The sequence below is a fragment of the Salvia splendens genome, chromosome 22, assembly GCF_004379255.2.
Source record: "Salvia splendens isolate huo1 chromosome 22, SspV2, whole genome shotgun sequence".
In the NCBI taxonomy this organism is placed as follows: domain Eukaryota; kingdom Viridiplantae; phylum Streptophyta; class Magnoliopsida; order Lamiales; family Lamiaceae; genus Salvia; species Salvia splendens.
In genome coordinates, this window is record NC_056053.1 from 13,308,965 (window position 1) to 13,328,564 (window position 19,600).

General features: G+C 43.0%; 1 protein-coding gene across 1 annotated transcript; it reads left to right on the forward strand.

The window, feature by feature from the left end:
* Positions 1–11,835: 11,835 nt before the first annotated feature.
* On the forward strand, positions 11,836–13,292 carry LOC121787701 (NAC domain-containing protein JA2L-like). Its single transcript, XM_042186518.1, has 3 exons — positions 11,836–12,109; positions 12,311–12,579; positions 12,652–13,292. Exons 1-3 carry the CDS (start codon positions 11,929–11,931, stop codon positions 13,102–13,104), a joined length of 903 nt encoding a protein of 300 aa, XP_042042452.1. The 5' UTR covers positions 11,836–11,928; the 3' UTR covers positions 13,105–13,292.
* Positions 13,293–19,600: the final 6,308 nt, after the last annotated feature.

Sequence of the window (19,600 nt, forward strand, 5' to 3'; positions counted from 1 at the left end):
ATCCCGAGAAGCCGTCCGCTCAGTTCGTACCGCTGAACAAGCCGAGAGCGGAAATTTTCGAACTACACTCTGACCTGTTCGAAAAGCCGAAGCGGATGACGAAATCCGCCGCGCGCCGACCCCAGGATAACTACTGCTCCTACCATCAAGACCACGGTCACGATACCGAGGAGTGCAGAAACTTGGCTGCAGGTATCGATGTTCTTGTGAGGGCAGGGACATTGAAAAAATACCAAAGCAAGCAGTCAAAGAAGAATAAGAAGCAGAGAGGAGCGAACTGCGCCCCTCAGGATCCGAAAAAGCAGCCGGATCCCGAAGACGATGACGAGCCGCAATATGATGGAGTAATCCTGACTATTGACGCTCTCCCTGCTGGGAAGACCAAGTCGTCCCTGAAGTCAGAGCGCAGAGGCTCCAATCGAGAGGAGCCAACGCATAAAAGGCTGAAGCAGGACGAAGTGATTACGTTCTCGGATGCTGATCCCGTCCCGGCCATCTCTCCTCACCAAGACGCCATTGTCATCCAAGCCGGAGTGGCAAACAAACTGATCCACAGGGTGTTTGTGGATACAGGAGCGTCAGTCAGCATTCTTTTTAAAGAGTGCTTCGACAAACTAGAAGTGGACCCAGCTCGGCTCAGCCCGGCTCCGCTTCCCCTGAAGAGCTTCGCCCAGGAGGACACCCGCCCTGAAGGTATTATCAGCCTTCCGATCACGGTGGGGAAAGCGCCTACTAGCTCCAGTACGATGATTGAGTTTTTCGTGGTGAAAGCTCGGTCCCCGTACAACGTCATCCTGGGAAGAGACTGGCTCAACTCAGTTCGGGCCATTTGCTCCACTTATCACCTCACCATCAAGATCCCTACTAAAGGAGGGATAGCGGTCATCCGAGGTGACCAAAAGAGAGCAAAGGAATGTCTGCAAATTGCGCTTAGAAGTGCCGAGCAGTCAGATCGGCACCACCAAGCATAGCAATCACAGCAGCCGGAGTCAGAGGCAATGACCGAAGTCATACCGGAGCCGAATTCGATGACAGTTCAGCTGTACGAAGACGATCCATCCAGAACGGTTAAGATCGGTTTCGCGGGAACGCCTCTACTTCGGGAAAAAACCATCCAGCTCCTCAAGGAGTACAAAGACGTCTTTGCATGGTCTCCGTTGGACATGACCGGAGTGCCCCCCGAGGTAATCACTCATCGTTTAAATATTGATCCTTCGGTCCGGCCGATAAAACAGAAGCAAAGACTCTTTGCGGCAGAACGAAGTCAAGTCATCCATGACGAAGTCCGTCAATTATTGAAGGCGGATGTGTTATTCGAAGTGAAGTATCCTTCGTGGGTGGCCAATCCTGTCATGATCAAGAAAAAGGAAGGAGGATGGCGGATGTGCATAGATTTCACCGATCTAAATAAGCACTGTCCCAAAGATTGCTATCCCCTTCCGAACATAGATAAAAAAGTAGAAGCTCTGATAGGCTTTGAAATTTTTTGTTTTCTTGATCTATACAAAGGATACCATCAGGTTTTAATGGATGAGATTGACGCTTCAAAAACGGCCTTCATTACTGACTTCGGCATTTTCGCTTATAAAAAGATGCCATTCGGTTTAAAGAATGCCGGAGCCACTTATCAAAGGATGGTAGACAAGCTTTTTCGGCACCTGATTGGAAAGGAGGTCGAAGTGTATGTTGACGATATAGTCGTCAAGAGCAAAAGCACCTCGGAGTACGAGCACAACCTCAAGTCCACTCTCAACGTGCTCAAGAAAGCCAACCTCAAACTTAATCCCCAAAAGTGTACCTTTTTGGTAGATTCGGGAAAGTTTCTGGGTTGTTGGGTTTCAAAAGACGGACTCAAGGCAAACCCCTCAAAAGTTCAAGTCGTTCAGAACATGGCAATGCCGAAGTCCATACATGACGTGCAAAGGCTAACCGGATGTCTAGCCGCACTGAGTCGATTCCTTTCCCAAGCAGCCGAAAAGCAACTGCCGTTCTTCAAGGTGTTGAAAAAGGCACCAAAGTTCGAGTGGGGAGCCGAGCAGAAAAGGGCCTTTGACGAGCTCAAAAGTTATCTAGCCGAGCTTCCTATTCTCTCTGCTCCAGCCGAAGCCGAAGTACTATTCTTATACTTAGCGGCATCGGATCAAACCATCAGCGCGGTGCTTGTACGAGAAGAAGGCCTAAAGCAGCTTCCCATCTATTTTACAAGCCGAGCATTAAGAGGTCCAGAAACCAGGTATCAACCTCTGGAAAAGATTGCTCTAGCATTAGTAAATGCAGCAAGGAGACTGCGGCCATACTTCTATGCTCACAAGGTATGCGTCTTAACTGATCTGCCACTTCGGCAAGTGTTGACCAAACCAGAAGCATCAGGCAGAATCGCCAAGTGGGCTATAGAGTTGGGAGAGCACACAATTGAATATCTACCTCGGAAAGCCATCAAGGGACAAGCCTTGGCGGATTTTCTTGCAGAAGCGAAGTTCGATCAAGCAATTCCTGTTGTTGCCGAACAGAAGAATTCTGCCAATGCCGAACTAGCACAGCCCTTGGAATCCGAAGTAGAGCCGCCAGACTGCTGGAGCGGATTCGTAGATGGAGCTTCAAACAAGATGGGAAGTGGAGCTGGTATTTTACTTGTCGCTCCCGACGGACACGAGGTAACCTACTCACTTCGTTTCCTATTCCCCACTACTAATAATGAAGCCGAGTACGAAGCCCTCCTGGCCGGACTCCAGTTAGCGCAAAGTCTGCTCGTCAAATCTCTCAAAGTCCATTGTGATTCACAAGTCATAGTAAATCACATGTTGGGTACAAGTGAAGCTCGTGACGAGAGAATGAAGAAGTATTTGGACAAAGCGCAAAGCATCAGCCGAAGTTTCTCCTATTTTCGGATAATCCGCATTCCCAGAGCGGAAAATAGCCGAGCAGATGCCTTAAGTAAGTTGGCCTCAGATCCGAGCTCAAAGGCGGAAGAATTAATGCATCGAAGCATTGATGAAGCCGAGGTACATTCAGTATCCAGCTCGCCGAACTGGATGACGCCGATCTTACAGTATCTGGATCAAGGACAATTGCCCGAGGATAAGAGAGAAGCTCGGAAGATCACGTGCCGAGCTCTTCGGTACGAACTTCATGAAGGAGTCCTCTTTAGAAAGTCTTACCTCCAGCCGTTATTGCGGTGCGTAGGACCAGAAGAGACGGACTACATCCTCAGAGAAGTTCATGAAGGATCGTGCGGTAGCCACATCGGAGCCAGAGCTTTAGCTAAAAAAGTTCTGAGATGGGGATATTATTGGCCAACCATGGTACAAGAGGCAGTGCAGCTCGTCAAGAAGTGTACGAAGTGCCAAATTCATGCAAATGTCCCAAGGATGCCGCAGACCGATCTATACACTATGCAAAGCCCTTGGCCTTTCATGCAATGGGGCATAGACATAGTGGGACCACTTCCTCAAGCTCCTCGGCAAATGAAATTCCTTATCGTTGCCGTGGACTACTTCACGAAGTGGGTGGAGGCTGAACCATTAGCTACGATAACGAGCTCAAAGGCATTGGACTTCGTCTGGAAGAACATAGTGTGCCGATTTGGCATACCCCACATCCTCATCTCGGATAATGGGACTCAGTTCACCGACAAGACGTTCAAGAATTGGTGCCAAGAGCTGAACATTCAACAACGGTTCACTTCAGTCTCCCATCCCCAAGCAAACGGACAAACGGAAGTAACGAACCGGATTCTGGTGAAAGGGTTAAAAGCTCGGTTAGAACAAGCCAAAGGACAATGGGTAGAAAATCTCCCTCAAGTCCTATGGTCCTACCGAACTACACCCAAAACCTCCAACGGTGAAACTCCGTATAGCCTGGTGTACGGCACTGAAGCCGTTATTCCGGTGGAGATCGGCGTACCCAGTCCCCGAACTCTAAATTTCTCCTCAGAAATGAATGACGACGGACTGAGAGCAGAACTAGATCTCGCCGAAGAAAGAAGAGAATTGGCGTGCATAAAAGCAGCCAAGTATAAGGAGCAAGTAGCCCGGTATTATAACCAAAGGGTGAAAAAGCTTCAATTTCAAGTGGGAGATCTCGTCTTGAGAAACAACGAAGTAAGCCGAGCAGAAAAGCTGGGCAAACTCGAACCCACATGGGAGGGTCCATATCGGGTGTCAGAAGTCCTCGGCAAAGGGTCTTATAAATTGACTCACATGTCAGGAGAACAAGTACCCCGAACATGGCACGTCTCCAACCTCAAGAAGTACCACTTGTAAGAGACAAGGTCCGGTCAGTCTGTCTTGTGTCTAGTTCGGTCATAGGGGTACATGTTTTTATTTGTTTGTTTCTTACTTGTACCTTTTGTCGTTTTTTAAAAAAAAGGGGGTTTAAAGTTTTTTTCCTTCGTCTTTTTCATTTTTTCTCTATGTGTTTTGTCTCTATGTGCTTGTCGTCTCTTACAAATGGCACCAAGGTATATCGTTCTTTAAAGGCTGATCCCCTTTTTAGATCGATTATTAAAGACTATTGTGAGTCCAAGCTTCTAAGGAGGATATAAGACCACAATTCAGCTTAACAAGCAGTCCGTCTGAAACGAACTGCAATAAGCCAACGATTGTGAGTCCAAGCTTCCAAGGAGGATACAAGACCGCAATTCAGCTTAACAAGCACTTCGTCTGAAACGAACTGCAATAAGGGAAAGTCCAATCCACGCGATAAACCTCGCCGAATTAGGACGACCAAGTTCGGTCAAAGAAGTTTACCTCATAAGACCGGGGACGACCACGTCTAGTCAAAGAGGTTTACTGCATAAGACCACTTCGGTTAACTGGGAAAGTCCGATCCACGCGATAAAACTCGCCGAATTAGGACAAGGGAAAGTTCGATCCCGGCGACAAATCGCCAAATTAGAACACAAACCAAGTCCGGTCAAAGATGTTTATTTCATCAGACCAAAGACGAGTCCGGTCAAAGATGTTTATTTCATCAGACCAAAGACGAGTCCGGTCAAGGATGTTTATTTCATCAGACCAAAGACGAGTCCGGTCAAAGATGTTTATTTCATCAGACCAAAGACGAGTCCGGTCAAGGATGTTTATTTCATCAGACCAAAGACGAGTCCGGTCAAAGAAGTTTACTTCATAAGACCAAGGACCAAGTCCGGTCAAAGAAGTTTACTTCATAAGACCGAGGACAAGTACGATGAAATTTTTTCGCTAAGCTGTAAATACAGTGTTAGAAGCGAAAACAAAATTTCATTTTTCAAATCTTGTTCGGCATACAACTCCGCTACCCTACAAAATGGCGTTACGCTATTACAAAGGACTATTCTACTGTCCAGGGTTGCTGAAGTTAAGCCACCTATCTGCAAAATCCTCTGGAAGCCGAGTTCGGTTGTTCCGAGCAGATGAAGAATAAGCAGGTCGACGAGATGCTATCCTCGACCCAACGCCTCTTCCCCGAGCCCGAGAAGTCCTAACACCTCGGTGATGAAGAGTCTCTGCAATAAGCATCTGCTGATCTTGCTCGCTCGTAGTCACAACTCCTCGGCGAATTTCAGTCCGTCCCTGTCTTGACGATTCCGGTTGCTCCTGAGCCCGTTCTCGTCTTGACGTTTCCGGCTGTTCCGGAGTTCGTTGTTGGCTGGGAGCACGATTTTGAACAAGGGAACCAGAGGTTTGATCTGGAGTGCGAGCATCTGTTGGCGCGATATGTCGAAGGAATCTTTCTATGGAGGGGCGCCGAGAAAGAACAATGTTGTACCGAGAAGCCCAACGCCGCAGTGATGTCACAACTTGTTGGCAAGCCGGGCTCTCCAGCACATTGTTCATACGGAGTACATGATATTCCTCCCACAGTTCGTCAACTCGACTCTGAACATCTGATATGGTCATTCCCCCGCGCACACGGATGTAATCCTCATACGCAGTCCTCTCAGCAATGGCCGTATTCAGCTCGGCCTCCAGATCTTTCTTATCGGACTCTAAGTCCTTGATATCGGCCTCCAGCTTCACTAAACGAGCCAGAAGCTCGTCATTCTTCGTCTGATCGGCTATAGCTCTTCTCTCAGCTTCGTCCAAAGCCGAAGAGTACAGCCGTTTCCAGTGAAGTATCTCCATCTCCTTGGGTACAAAGCAGCTATATTAGTTCGGCAGCTGTACCGAGCAGATAGTAAAATACAACAGGAATAAAGGCGAGTACGAAAAGCTATACGAAGACAAATGTAGAGAATTTTTCATTCACAAGGAAAATTTTTTACACTAAGGCTTCAAGGCCATTTTACAAGGAAGAAACTAGACTAAGAGAAGGGAGACGAAATCATACTCCGCCAGCTTCGTCTCCGGCTCCTCGGTCTGGTACAGCTTCCTTCTCCTGGGCTACCTCAGCCTCGGCCTCGCCTCCTGCCGGCCTCGCCTCCGCCTCCTGATCGGCTTCCTTCTCCGGATGCCCGGCCTGATCGACTTCGGCCTCCCGCTCCAGCGGCTCGGCCTCACCCTCTCCGTTGTAAGTCGAAGCGGGTGAAACGGGTCCCACGGAGGCAAAGATAGCCTCCAGGTTCTCGTCCCGATCAGCTCGACAACTCCGGACTCGGTCTGCAGAAAGCAGGACCGAGGATGAAGCGAGCTCCTCAAGGAGCGGCAGATTCTGAAGCCGAGCTGCTATCTCTCGGCTGTACAGAGGCAGCACGACGTCGGCCCCCTGCTCGCCCTTATCGGCAATTAGCCTTACCAGACTACCGACAAAAGCCGAGAACTGGCTGCTCAGAAAGAGTTTCTCCGTGTAAACACGGAGAGCCTCCCCCTGGGCAACTACGGCGGCAGCATCACTCCGTTTCGTCTGCTCTCGCTGGATGACGAGCTGGTTTTTGGCAAACTGAGCTTCATCCTGGGCCGAAATCCTAGCAGCTCTGGCCTTCTCAAAGTTAGCCTCAGCCTGTTCGGCCCGATGACAAGCAGCCGCCAATTTCCTCTGCATCTCGGCATAGTCATTGGACGCTTTGGAGAGTTCGACGGCGACGAGCTTGGAGAGCATATCGTTCCTCTGAAAATGAATAAAGAAAAAAGTCAACAAAGGGACCACAAAAAATACAGGAAAAAAGCAAGGCCAGAAAATCAAGAAGAGAATTCACCTCGGCGAAGTCCGTGGGCCATAAAAACGGCTCACAGATATGTTCCGAAGGAGGCGCCAAGACCACATCTTTCTCTGGCGCTCTCGGGGGCTTCTGGGCCTTCCCCCTCCCCTTTGCCGAAGTTGACTCCGGCTTCTTCGGATCCGAAGAGGTTTTTTGCCTTTTCGGAGTCCTCTCGGCATCAGACGCCGAGCTGGTGGTTTTCGGCCTCTCCGGCTCCTTGGACTCCGAAGATTTTCGGGTAGCCTTGTTCAGCATGTACACTGCCAAAAAGCAAGAAAGCAAGGTTAGTTTTCATCGTTAAAGCAGTAGAACATAAAGGTAAAGAGAAATCCTCACCCTCGGCCTCTTCGTCCGAAGACGAGATGTCGAACACGACGTCGCCCTTGACGAGCTCAGACTCCGTGTATTGTTTCCTAACTATGGGAATCTTGTTGAGCTCGTCATCGAGCTCGGCCAATGGTTCTAACCGAGGATGAGGAATCACGGACTTCGGCCCTCTCCAGGGGAAGCCCGGAGCCGCTGTCCTATTATAAAAAAAGAAGCGGTTTTGCCATTTCGGCCACTTGGTTTTGCAGAATGCCCTAAAAGGCTGCAAGGGGATCAAGTAAAACCAAGATCCCTTCCTTTTAAATTGGAAAAAATTAAGGATTGCCCGCAGAGACAGATCCTTATCTAACCTACGGAGTTCGGCAGCAAAAGCCGACAAGTGCCTCCAAGAATTCGGAGTCACCTGACCTAAAGGGAGTTGAAAAAAATCAAGAAGCTCTACAAAAGGTGGGGGAAGAGGGAAACGAAGCCCGCATTCTAAGCAGGCTTCGTAAACGGTGGCATAACCCTCCGGCGGGTCGTTAGCCCTATGATCATCGTCGGGAACCACCGCCTTCCCCCCAGGAAAAGAGTATTTTTCGTAAAGGGATATCACAGTATCCTTGCTCAAGATACTGTGAAAATACTCTACGGTCTTCTCCCCGGATTCTTTCCGGCTAGAAGACCCCTTACCCCCTTTTTTACCGCTACCAGACTCAGACGAAGAAGAAGCAGACATGGTTCTTACTCTTTGAAAGTTTGAAGAAATCCTGAGGAAATTTTTGAAAGCGGAAGGAAATTTTTCACGCAAAAGATAGAGAGTGCAGAAGAAGCCAATAGCAAAGGATTCGACGGCCGGATTTTACTGTCGCATTTAATGCCGCATTTAATGCAGTCACGCGCAGGGCACGTCCCCTGACTTCAGCCTCCCCCGTACCCTTTTCCAGAATGCCGAAGTGACTCGCTTCGCCGAAGTGATTCACTTCGCTTTTCGGGGGGGGTAGTGATGGGGTGCGTACTAAACAAGCCCAACAGCAATGACGGCCCATCAGCCCAAAGCCCAAGGAAGAGTATGAGTTCGGCATTACCAAAGAGTTCGGCCTCAGCCTACAGCTCGGTAAAAGCCAACCCATCAAGCTCTACTCTCAGATCGGCAACCAAAGCAGGAGTATGAGTTCGGCATTACCAAAGAGTTCGGCCTCAGCCTACAGCTCGGTAAAAGCCAACCAATCAAGCTCTACTCTCAGATCGGCAACCAAAGCAGTTCGGTCTCAGTATTCGACCGAACAAGGAGTTAGTGGACCCATACAGGATGTCCAACACACCCACTACCACGTGGTGTCAACTCAGGCCACGATCGTAGGCCATGACCTACGCTACATCCACGATCTTAGGCCATGACCTACACGACATCCACGACTTAGGGTGGTGATGCAAGCCACGATCTTAGTCCAAGATATAAATAGAACTTAGATCTGATATGAGAAGGTTAAGCTCTCTAGAGATAAAACACCATATAGCAAATAGCAAGTTTGTATTTGTAAGCTGTAGAAAACAGATCAAGCAATACAATCTTGCCCTCCCTTTTTCCCGTGGACGTAGATTTACTTCAGTAAATCGAACCACGTAAATTCTTCGTGTCATAATCTTCATTCTCTACCAGCATTTACAAACATCAGAAATTCGCGGATCCATCATCCTCCAATCGTCAACGTGAGCTTAATGAATTTTACACTTTATTTTACCATAGAAGGAATCAATATTCCTTATTTTGAATATTGCCTATAAAATAAGGAAAATGGAAATGGTCGCAAGCCTATTACCTCCACCTATAAGAAGAAAGAATTAAACAAGACTTATCCGGATATTCATGTATTGAATTAATCTTCTCAATGCTTTCGTACAAACAATCTTCAATGGAGTTAAATTAAGTTCATTCACACTATGACAAATAAACAACATACCACATAATTTAATTAACATTTGACTTATAAAAAACAATTGCACTTCTAATATAATTCTAGACGAAAAGTAGAAATACCCAAATTTTTCCCATCATCCAATTAGTGATCTCCCCGACCACCACGTAGCCAAAAAAAGAAAATAGAAGTGGGATAAAAATGGCAAATCATCATCCATCCACCAAACAAGCCAAACTAAGTAATCAACACCAAAAAACAATTCAAAAAAAAGGAAATGGAATTAAAAAAAGAAAAGAAATCAACCTTTTGACCAAAAAGAATAATAATAGCATAAAATGGTGACAACTCAGCTCTTAGGCTTAAAAGATAGGAGAGGTTGAAGAGTGGAAGAAACAACCAAATAAAAAGCTCACAAAAGTCCAAAACGACGACGTGTCGTGCGAGCGTGAATACTGTGTCTTCTTAGCTTTTGCTAAAAAACGAGCTTTCGCCACCACTTTTTTCGAGGAAAAAAATATGAGAAAAAGGAAATTATATTCGGCCAAACACATGAAGTCGAGATGTCCACGTGGAGTGCAAGCTACTCCCACGTGGTTTTCACACACCCATACGACGTCGAATCAATTAATTAGTGAGATGATGGGAAAAAGTCTTGGAAAATGACATCAATAATCGGTGATAGAATCGATTTTTGTGCTCCTTTTATTTTTTATTTTTTGTGCTTAAGAATCTCATAAAAATATAAATTTTTGAAAGAATATAGAAATTAATGTTTAATTAATAAAGTGAGAGAGAAAGAGAAGGCCAGTAATAGATAGAAAATCCATACTATTACTCTCTTCGTCCTTAAAGAATATGCACTTTAGATTCGACACGAGTTTTAATGCAAAATTAGTAAAGTAAAAGAAATGTAGAGAGAAAAAGTAAATAAAGTATTGTTAGTGGAGAATGAGTCTCATCTTATTAGAGAAAAAAGAGTTCCAAAATTAGAAAGTACATATTTTTGTGAGACAAACTAAAAAGGAAAGAGTACATATTCTTGTGGGACGAAGAGAATATTATTTAGTGATGACTTAGAGAGAATTTTATAAATAGAAATGAACTATTCTTATTAGATAAATAAAAATAGAAAATGTTCCTATTTTTATTGGAAGGAAAGAATACTATTATCACTTAGGACCGGATATAGTATACAATTGCCACTCATTAGAATATTTATGTTTCCCATTATTCTTAGCTAATAAGATATCCTAGACTCAGTTACTTTTCCATATGTTCTATTTTCATCTTGTTCAAAGCAAAATATCTTTTTGACTAAGGGCATTGCTCTATAGGCGCCCTATGCTCCGCTACATTAGCATTTCATCCTTCTACCCTTCCGCGTGCAGTGGGATGCCCTATAGGCTGCCCTATAGTCCGCCCTAAGCATTTTATTTAATTGAATATTTAAAACACCATAAAAATTAGAAAAAAAACTTCATTTCATTAAAATTCAAACATTACACTACGAAATAAAAAAATAGATAAAAATAGATAAATGGGGGGTAAGTAGATAAAATTTTTGAAAAAAACAAAAAAGAAAAGGAAAACGTGTTGCATCGTCCGCGGTATCGTCCGCGTGACCCGCAGTGGGGCGGACGATACCGCGGACGATGCGTGTTCCGACGCCATCGTCCGCAGACGATGTATAGGGCGCGGAGGATGCATCGGACATCGTCCGCATGGTTACAGTGGCGGACGATAGCCCGCCCGATGCATCAGACGAACTATCATCCGCTCCACTGTGGATACTCTAAATTGATTAGCTAGCGCATGCAGGACAGTAGTCTAAGGTTTATATTCTAAAAGAATAATATATATCGGTACATCGATTATTCCTATAACTTATTGTCAAATACTGTAATTATTTATTTAATATTAACTTTTTAATATTTAATTATAAGATTAAAATTTTCAAATCGAAGGAGCTCATAGTTAAAGTATGTGAATAAGTGCATATGACAATTTGCGTAATAAACGATATTGGTTGTATAAGAAGTACTCCATACTCCAAAAAGAATGTCAAAATTAATTATCTCTACTTTATTTTTGCTACTACTTAAATTTCTCTTATAACAAAACAAAATTACATATAATTCCATATCTAAACAAAAAAAAAACTTGTGTATAAATAGAAAAAGGCTCATGCTCCACGTAGAATAAGATGAATAGACTATTTTTTTTTTCCCATTAGTACTAGCATGTGATTACACTTGAATTTTTGTTATTGTTAAGAAATAGGAAAAAAAATATTGGCACAAAAAATGAATGACGGCGTGGGGTGGTGATTTAAGTTCACGCACCTGGACTAGTAAAACGCTTCCACCGAATTCCATAAGATAAGGTCGGCAAGCTGAACGCTCTCTACGTGTCACGCTTTAAACGGTGCTCCCCTGGGCCCCACCTGACCCAGACTCACCCGCTTATATATACGCCCCCGCCGCCTGAAAAACGAACATAATTCACCATTTTTCCGTATCTTTCAAAACATATTAATTTCTACTACTATTCCCGATTTCGTTAATCAAACACTCAATTGCCATCATGGGCGTCCGACAATGCGACCCGCGCTCGCAGCTCAGTCTGCCGCCGGGATTCCGGTTTTTCCCCACGGACGAGGAGCTTCTCGTGCAGTATCTCTGCCGGAAAGTCGCCGGCCACCACTTCCCACTTCAGATCATCGGAGATGTCGATTTGTACAAGTTCGACCCATGGGACCTTCCAAGTAAGTATATTCGTTTTTATGGATATTTGCGTAAATTTTCCAAATATTTATTTTTCCTACAAATTTTAAACTTAATATCAGAAACTTCAACAAGTTCTTATATTATATATCAATTTCAAAGTTTATTAGAAAAAATAAAATTTTAAAAGATGCGTAGATATCCTTTGTTTTATTAGCAAGTGTTTCGGTTTTTGATTTCAGATAAAGCTCTGTTTGGGGAGAAAGAGTGGTATTTCTTCAGCCCAAGAGATAGGAAATATCCCAACGGCTCGCGCCCGAACCGTGTAGCCGGTTCGGGCTACTGGAAAGCCACCGGCACCGATAAAATCATCACAACGGAAGGAAGGAAAGTCGGGATCAAAAAAGCACTGGTTTTTTACATAGGAAAAGCTCCCAAAGGAACCAAGACTAATTGGATTATGCATGAATACAGGCTCTCGGAATCCACTAGGAAGAGCGGCAGCTCCAAGGTTACAACAATTTCACATTTAATAGATAATTCATTTTTTTTTTTGAGTCTAAATCATTTTTTTCTTTCTCAGCTCGATGATTGGGTTTTGTGTCGGATATACAAGAAGAATTCGAGCGGACAGTACCGGAACACTGCCAACGTAGGCGGCGTTCTGAGCAAGGAATACAGCCACGATTCGTCGTCGTCGTGCTCATCGCAATACGAAGACGTTCTGGATTCTCTCCCCGAGCTCGACGACCGTTACTTCCCCATGGATTCGCTTAAAAATTCTCAACTACAAGATGATCAGAAGCTCAATCTTCAGCGATTGAGCTCCGAAAATTTCAATTGGGCCACCCTGGCTGGGCTCGGCCCACTCTGGCCCGAACTAATGGAGGCCCAACAAGCAAACGCGGCTCCCACAAGACAAAATGACACAATTGCCCCTGCTAATTTTACAAACACTAACTCGGTTGACCCGTTCAGTGTGCGGTACGCGAATCAATCGGGCGGGTTTGGGTTTGGGTTTGGGTTTAGGCAATGAAACAGTGCATTTGTGATGTAATTTTTCAGTGGTCACGGCTTAATCCGTTACTACTTTTGGGTTAGACAAGAGATTTTAAGGAAACACCATTATTGTTGATTTTTCTTTTTTCCTTTTCTATACGGCCTTTGTATTCAACACAAGAAAAACAATAAAATTTGAAATGAAAAGCAGTGCTTCTTCTTGGAGATGTGATTAAATTAAGCTGATTAAGAATTGCATATGTTTGGTTTTTGATTAATTATAACAAATATATCTCGATAGTAATATGACTCACATTTTTTACTAATAATATTTTAATAAATTTGTTAATTTTTGTAAGGAAACTCATCACATCGTTGAATGTTCTACTTGAATGTATTATTGTGTGATGATTGGTTAATGGTATATTTAAATAGCTTGAATATGGTAAATTAAAGATAAGGAATGAGTAAATTAGGTTCGAAGCATTATTATTGATTCGTTTGTAGTAAGTACGTGGTGACCACCTAACTGGATAGTGCATAAAAATCATTTCTGTTTTAACGACACCATTACCAATTCAAATATCTTATACGTATGAAACTATTTCAAATCTCTAAAATAATTTAATTTTAAATCATTAAATTCGAATGAATAAAAATAGGCGCCCAATAAGGACCTCATTTCCACTCCCTTGAAATTCAAATGAAAAAATTGACTTTCATAGGATCGACAATTAGGACCTTATCCACAGTCATAACTTTTCTATCACCGTCACGTCATTAAGTCAATTACAATTGCAACACCTACAACAGGATCAGTATTATTTTTAATTTCATTTTAATTACAGTATAATTTAATGTACAAATTTTATCATTCTTAAAAGAAATTGCTCATTTGAAAGAAATAGACAAGAAATAAAATTTGAAATAAGAAAATGAACAGATGAATGTTTATATATAATTGAAAATGATGATAAGTGCGGATGTTGATATACTGAGAAGGTTTGGGCATGCAACCACGCCTTAGCTTTTTAGTTGGGTGACTAACTACTAACATGATTACATGAAAGTAACTAACCTAACTAAGGTGGAACTTGGGCAACTGAAAAAAACAGGAATGTAGTTCAAACCAATCGGTTAATTAGATAAACTGAGCAACTTTAGTTTTAGTAAAATTCGAAGAACAAAAGGAAAATAAAAATAAGAGTACAAATCAAACACAACAGGTAAAGAAATAAGACCGATAAAGCACTTGCGCATGTTACACGGTAGTCAGAATGGTATATACATGTTAGAATTGAAGTTGAATCTATGTGTGTGAGCAAGAATTGAGAGAGGAAGAACGAATGCGAAAACGAGAGGAATTGTTATTGCGTTGAAACAAGCTGAATCTACAAAATCGATCGAGAATGAAAAACTGAATCTTAACAAACTAAACAAACAGTATTTAGTCCTAATTGGGATCAACGGCTAGTTTAGATCCAACGGCTCAGATTAAATCCTCAAACTTAAACTCGATCTAACAGCTACTGAAACTCCGAAGCTCAAGTGAGCTTCTACCTTCATTCGCTGCTTCACGGCTGAGCTATCACTTCACAAATCTCCACCTTGATTGCTCTGCCGATCATCAACATATTTTGCATAAACTCACAAGCTTCATACACAATTCAAGCTTGCTTCTTGGTAGCGGCTTTGTGAGCATATCAGCCGGATTCTCAGTGGTGTCCACCTTAAACACCTTCACCTCGCCTTCATCTACCTTTTCTCAAATAAAATGTAAGCGTACGTCTATGTGCTTACTCCTTTCATGGTATACTTAGTGCTTGGCCAAACAAAGAGCGTTGTTGTTGTCACAACCAACAGCTACTGATGCCTGAATCACACCAAAATCTCCCAAAATCCCCCTTAGCCAGTAACTTTCTTTCACTGCGGCTGTCAAGGACATAAACTCTGCTTCGGTTGTGGATAATGCAACCACTGCTTGGAGACTACTCTTCCAGCTCACCGCAGCTGCATAGAGAGTGAATACATATCCTGATTGGGATCTTCTGGTGTCTATGTTACCAGCAAAATAATTGTCTGACTAACCCATCAAAGCATCACCAGAGACTTCCTTTGCACCATCAAATAGAATCCCAATATCACTAGCCCTCTTCATGTACTTCATCAGCCATTTTAGAGCTGACCAGTGCTCTTTCCCATGGTTTGACATGAACTTACTAGTGACAAACACTGCTTGAGCTATGTTTGGCCTTGTGCTAATCATAGCATACATGATGCTACCCATCATACTAGCATAAGGAATCTCCTGTATCTCATTTGCTTCTACTTCAGACTTTGGCCTTTGTTCAACTGACAACTTGTAGTGTTGGCCCATAGGAACTAAGGCTTCTTTAACATTGTCTAACCCTAACTTCTTGAGCATCCTTGAAACATAATCTGATTGAGTTAGCCAAATTTTCTTCTCCTTTCTGTCTCTGATGATAGTCATCCCAAGAATTCTTCTTGCTGGCCCAAGGTCTTTCATTTCAAAGACTGCTCTGAGATCCCTTTTTTACTTTCTGGACCTCTTTCTTGCAAGCACAAGCTAGTAGCATATCATCAACGTAGAGTTGTAGATAGGCCATAGCAGCTCCATTTTCATGCTTGATATACACACATTCATCATATTTAGAGCTCACAAAACCATTGCTGATCATGTGGTCATCAAATTTTCTAACCCAAATTTCATCAAAATATACACATTACTCCTGTGTGAAGCCTCTTGCCACAAGTCTAGCTTTGAATCTCACCCCATCAGACTCAGCAGCCTCAATTTTTTTCTTAAAATTCCATTTGCAGCTTACAACTCTACTGCCATCAGGTTTCTCCACCAAAACCCATGTTCCATTTTTAGTAAGGAATCTATTTCCTCAATCATTTCCTGCATCTGTTTTTCCCATTCCTTGCTCTGCATTGCTTCATTATATGAACAAGGTTTTGAGTATTCAACTTCTTCAGCCACTAGCAAAGCATAGAACATAAATTCTCCATCTGAATATTTAGCTGGTGGTTTTACAGCTCTTCTGGTTCTATCCTTTGCAAGCTTTCAATTTCTCAGATCATCATCTGGGCCGGGTTGTTAATCAGGTGGATCAGTTGATGGTGGATCAGGAACTTCATTTGCTTGACTGTGATCAGTCTTCTCAGGCTCTACCTCAATTCCTGATGTGGGCCTGACAACATCTCCATTATCTGATCCCTTCTTAAAAGGTAGTTCTTTCTCCCAGAAAACCACATCTCTATTGATAATAACTCTTCCATTCCCAGGCTCTATACACCACAGCCTATAGCCTTTAACTCCTGGCTGGTATCCCAACATGACACATTTTAATGCCCTGGCTTCCAGCTTCCCTTGTTTCACATGAGCAAATGCCTTGCATCCAAAAGTTCTCAACTCAGAATATCCTCCATAACTCCCAAACCATCTGAAATTTGGGGTGTCTCCATTGATGTTAGAAGAGGGACATTTGTGGATAAGTTTGATAACAGTTGATGCTGCTTCTGCCTAAAATCTCTTTTTCATCACAGCTGCTAGAAGCATACATGTAACCCTCTCCAAAATGGTTCTATTAGCTCTCTCCGCTACTCCATTTTGTTGGGGATTCATAGGCCCTGTCCTATGCCTCTTTATATCCTTCATTTTACAATAATTATCAAACTCCTTTGACAAGTATTCAAGATCATTGTCAATCCTGAAGCATTTCAAACTCAATCCCTTCTCAGCCTCTACCTCTACACACCATTCTTTGAACCTTTGAAAAGCCCCAGATTTCTCCTTCAAAACATAAAGCCATATTCTCCTCGAATAATCATCAATTATACTCATATAATACCTGCCCCCACCAATAGATTTTTCTTGGGCAGGACCCCACAAATCACTATGTGCATAATCTAATGGTTTTGTGGAAGTGTGAGTACCTTTAGGATATGGCATCTTCTTGGCCTTGCCCAGTACACAATCCTCACAGGAGATTGTTTCTTCATCATCTGAGCACTGCAAAACTCCTTTCTTCATAAGCTCTTTAACACTGCCTGCTGCAGGGTGGCCAAGTCTGGAATGCCACTGACTCAAAGTGCCTGAAACTACAACATGGGTTCACCAATATTCCTGCTACAGACAAGGGCAGTCAGGTAGTCAAGTAGTACAAACTTCCCTTTATTTCTTCCTTCATGGGTGTCTTTCCAGCCTTGCATACCTCCATTTTACCATCTACAGAGGCAAATGAACATCCCTTTCTTTCAAGAAAACCGAGTGAGATCAGATTCCTCTTCACATCAGGGATATACCTCAATCCAGTTAGAACTACTACTACTACTGCATCATCACCTTTTAACCTCACTGTTCCAATTCCTTTAATGTAACAGACTTGGTTATTCCCAAGAATGACTGACCCAGTAGTTTCTTTAAAATCCTCAAACCACCCAAGATTATGACTCATGTGAAAACTACACCCTGAGTCCACAATCCATGATGATAGCTCTCTGCCATCCATCACATTCAGAACTCATGAGCCTCATCATCTTCAGCTCCTTCAGCCGAGTTAACAGCCCTGCTTTCACTCTCTTGCATTCTTTTCCAAGCAAATCAATCTAAGTGGCTTGGTTTCTTACACCAATGGCATGAGTGAGTTTCCTTCTGTCAGATGAGGCAATCTTGGATGGTTCTTGAGGTTTCTTGAAAAATTTCTTCCCTTTGAATTTCTTAACATTGAGGCTCTGAGCACTAGACTCATTAGCCTTTAATTCACCCTTTTGAAGCTCCTTTGCCCTAAAAGCCGTCTGGACTTCCAATAAAGTGATCGTCCTGTCTCGGCCATATAAGAAAGCATCTCTAAACTGATCAAAGGAGTGAGAAAGATCATTCAACAGCAGGATTGCATCATCTACCGTTTTGCCAAAGTCCTCCAACTGCTCCAGAACTCCCTTTCCTTCCAAGAATTTGTAGGAGTACAGTTGCTGCTTCATAAGCAGCCTATTCGCAAGAGACTTTGCAAGATATAGCTCTTCCAACTTCGCCAATATATCCGCGACAGTCTTCTCCTTCGCAACTTTGCGAAGCACCTTATCATCGAGATAAAGAACAATCGCTCTATGTGTTTTCTCCTCAATTTCAACTCGCTTGATAGCCCCCTTTTCATCGAGAGCCTCATTGCCTTTCTCATCCTTCCCTTCGACCGATAACGCTGACGCCAAGCCTTGTTGAATCAACATGGCCCGCATCTTCATCCTCCAGAGGCCAAAATCATCTTCGCGAATTCGTTCCCTAATCGGAAAAACTGAACAGCTCAAGAATCTCCCTTTCCCACAGACGGTAATTTGTTAGAATTGAAGTTGAACTTGTGTGTGTGAGCAAGAATTGAGAGAGGAAGAACGAATGCAAAAACGAGAGGAATTGTATTGCGTTGAAACGAGCTGAATCTACAAGATCGATCGAGAATGAAAAACTGAATCTTAACAAACAAAACAAACAGTATTTAAACCTAATTGGGATCAACGGCTAGTTTAGATCAAACGACTCAGATTAAATCCTCAAACTTAAACTCGATCTAACGGCTACTGAAACTCCGAAGCTCAAGTGAGCTTCTTCCTTCATTCGATGCTTCACGACTGAGCTATCACTTCACAATACATAAAGCAATCCTAACTTGGGTTCACACTCTATGAAGTTAGTGACTCAGTGGAATGACCAACTACGTCTAACAGAGTCCTAGCAGACCGCTGGGTTCACACCCCACGAATGTTGTTTCAAACTCATAAATCTCTAACTCTCTTCTCTAATATATCTGCTTGAAGAAGCAGAGATTATAGCTCTAATTTGCTTTGAACAATAGAGAATAAAATGAGAAAAGATGAAGACAAAGAGATGATCGAATGTAGATCTTGAATATATGGTTTGTGATAATCACTCGATCTTAAATAGACAGAAAAATAATTGCTTAATCACTAAACACGTACTGCATCAGCTACTAATCCACTAACACACTAACTAAGCCACTAATAAGACTCCTCAAAACCAACTGACTTGACTCTAGAAAGATACTGCAGGGAACAAGTCAAAGACTTGCTTTTACAGATTATTCGAATAACTTGAAACATAAAGTACTAAATTTGAAATACTAAACATAAAATTCAAATCCAGGTCTAATATAGTTCACCACATATCTCCTCCTTGGATTAGACCCCTGGACACATTCCAACTGCGTGAATGAGTGATTGAACTTGCTCACAGCAAGAGGTTTAGTAAACACAACAGCAATTTGATCTTCTGTTTTTCAGTAGCTCAACTTCACTTCATCATCTTGCTGCACTTCTCTAAGATAGTAGAACCTTAGCTTGAAATTCTTTTGGAAGGCCTCGAGAATGGGCGCGAATAGAGTATGGATCAAGTTATATGGAAGATAATCGAACCGGTTGGATCAGTTAGCAAATGTCGTTGCCACTTGATCAATGCAATCTCGCTCTCACTCGTTTCCTACCAAAGTAATTTATAA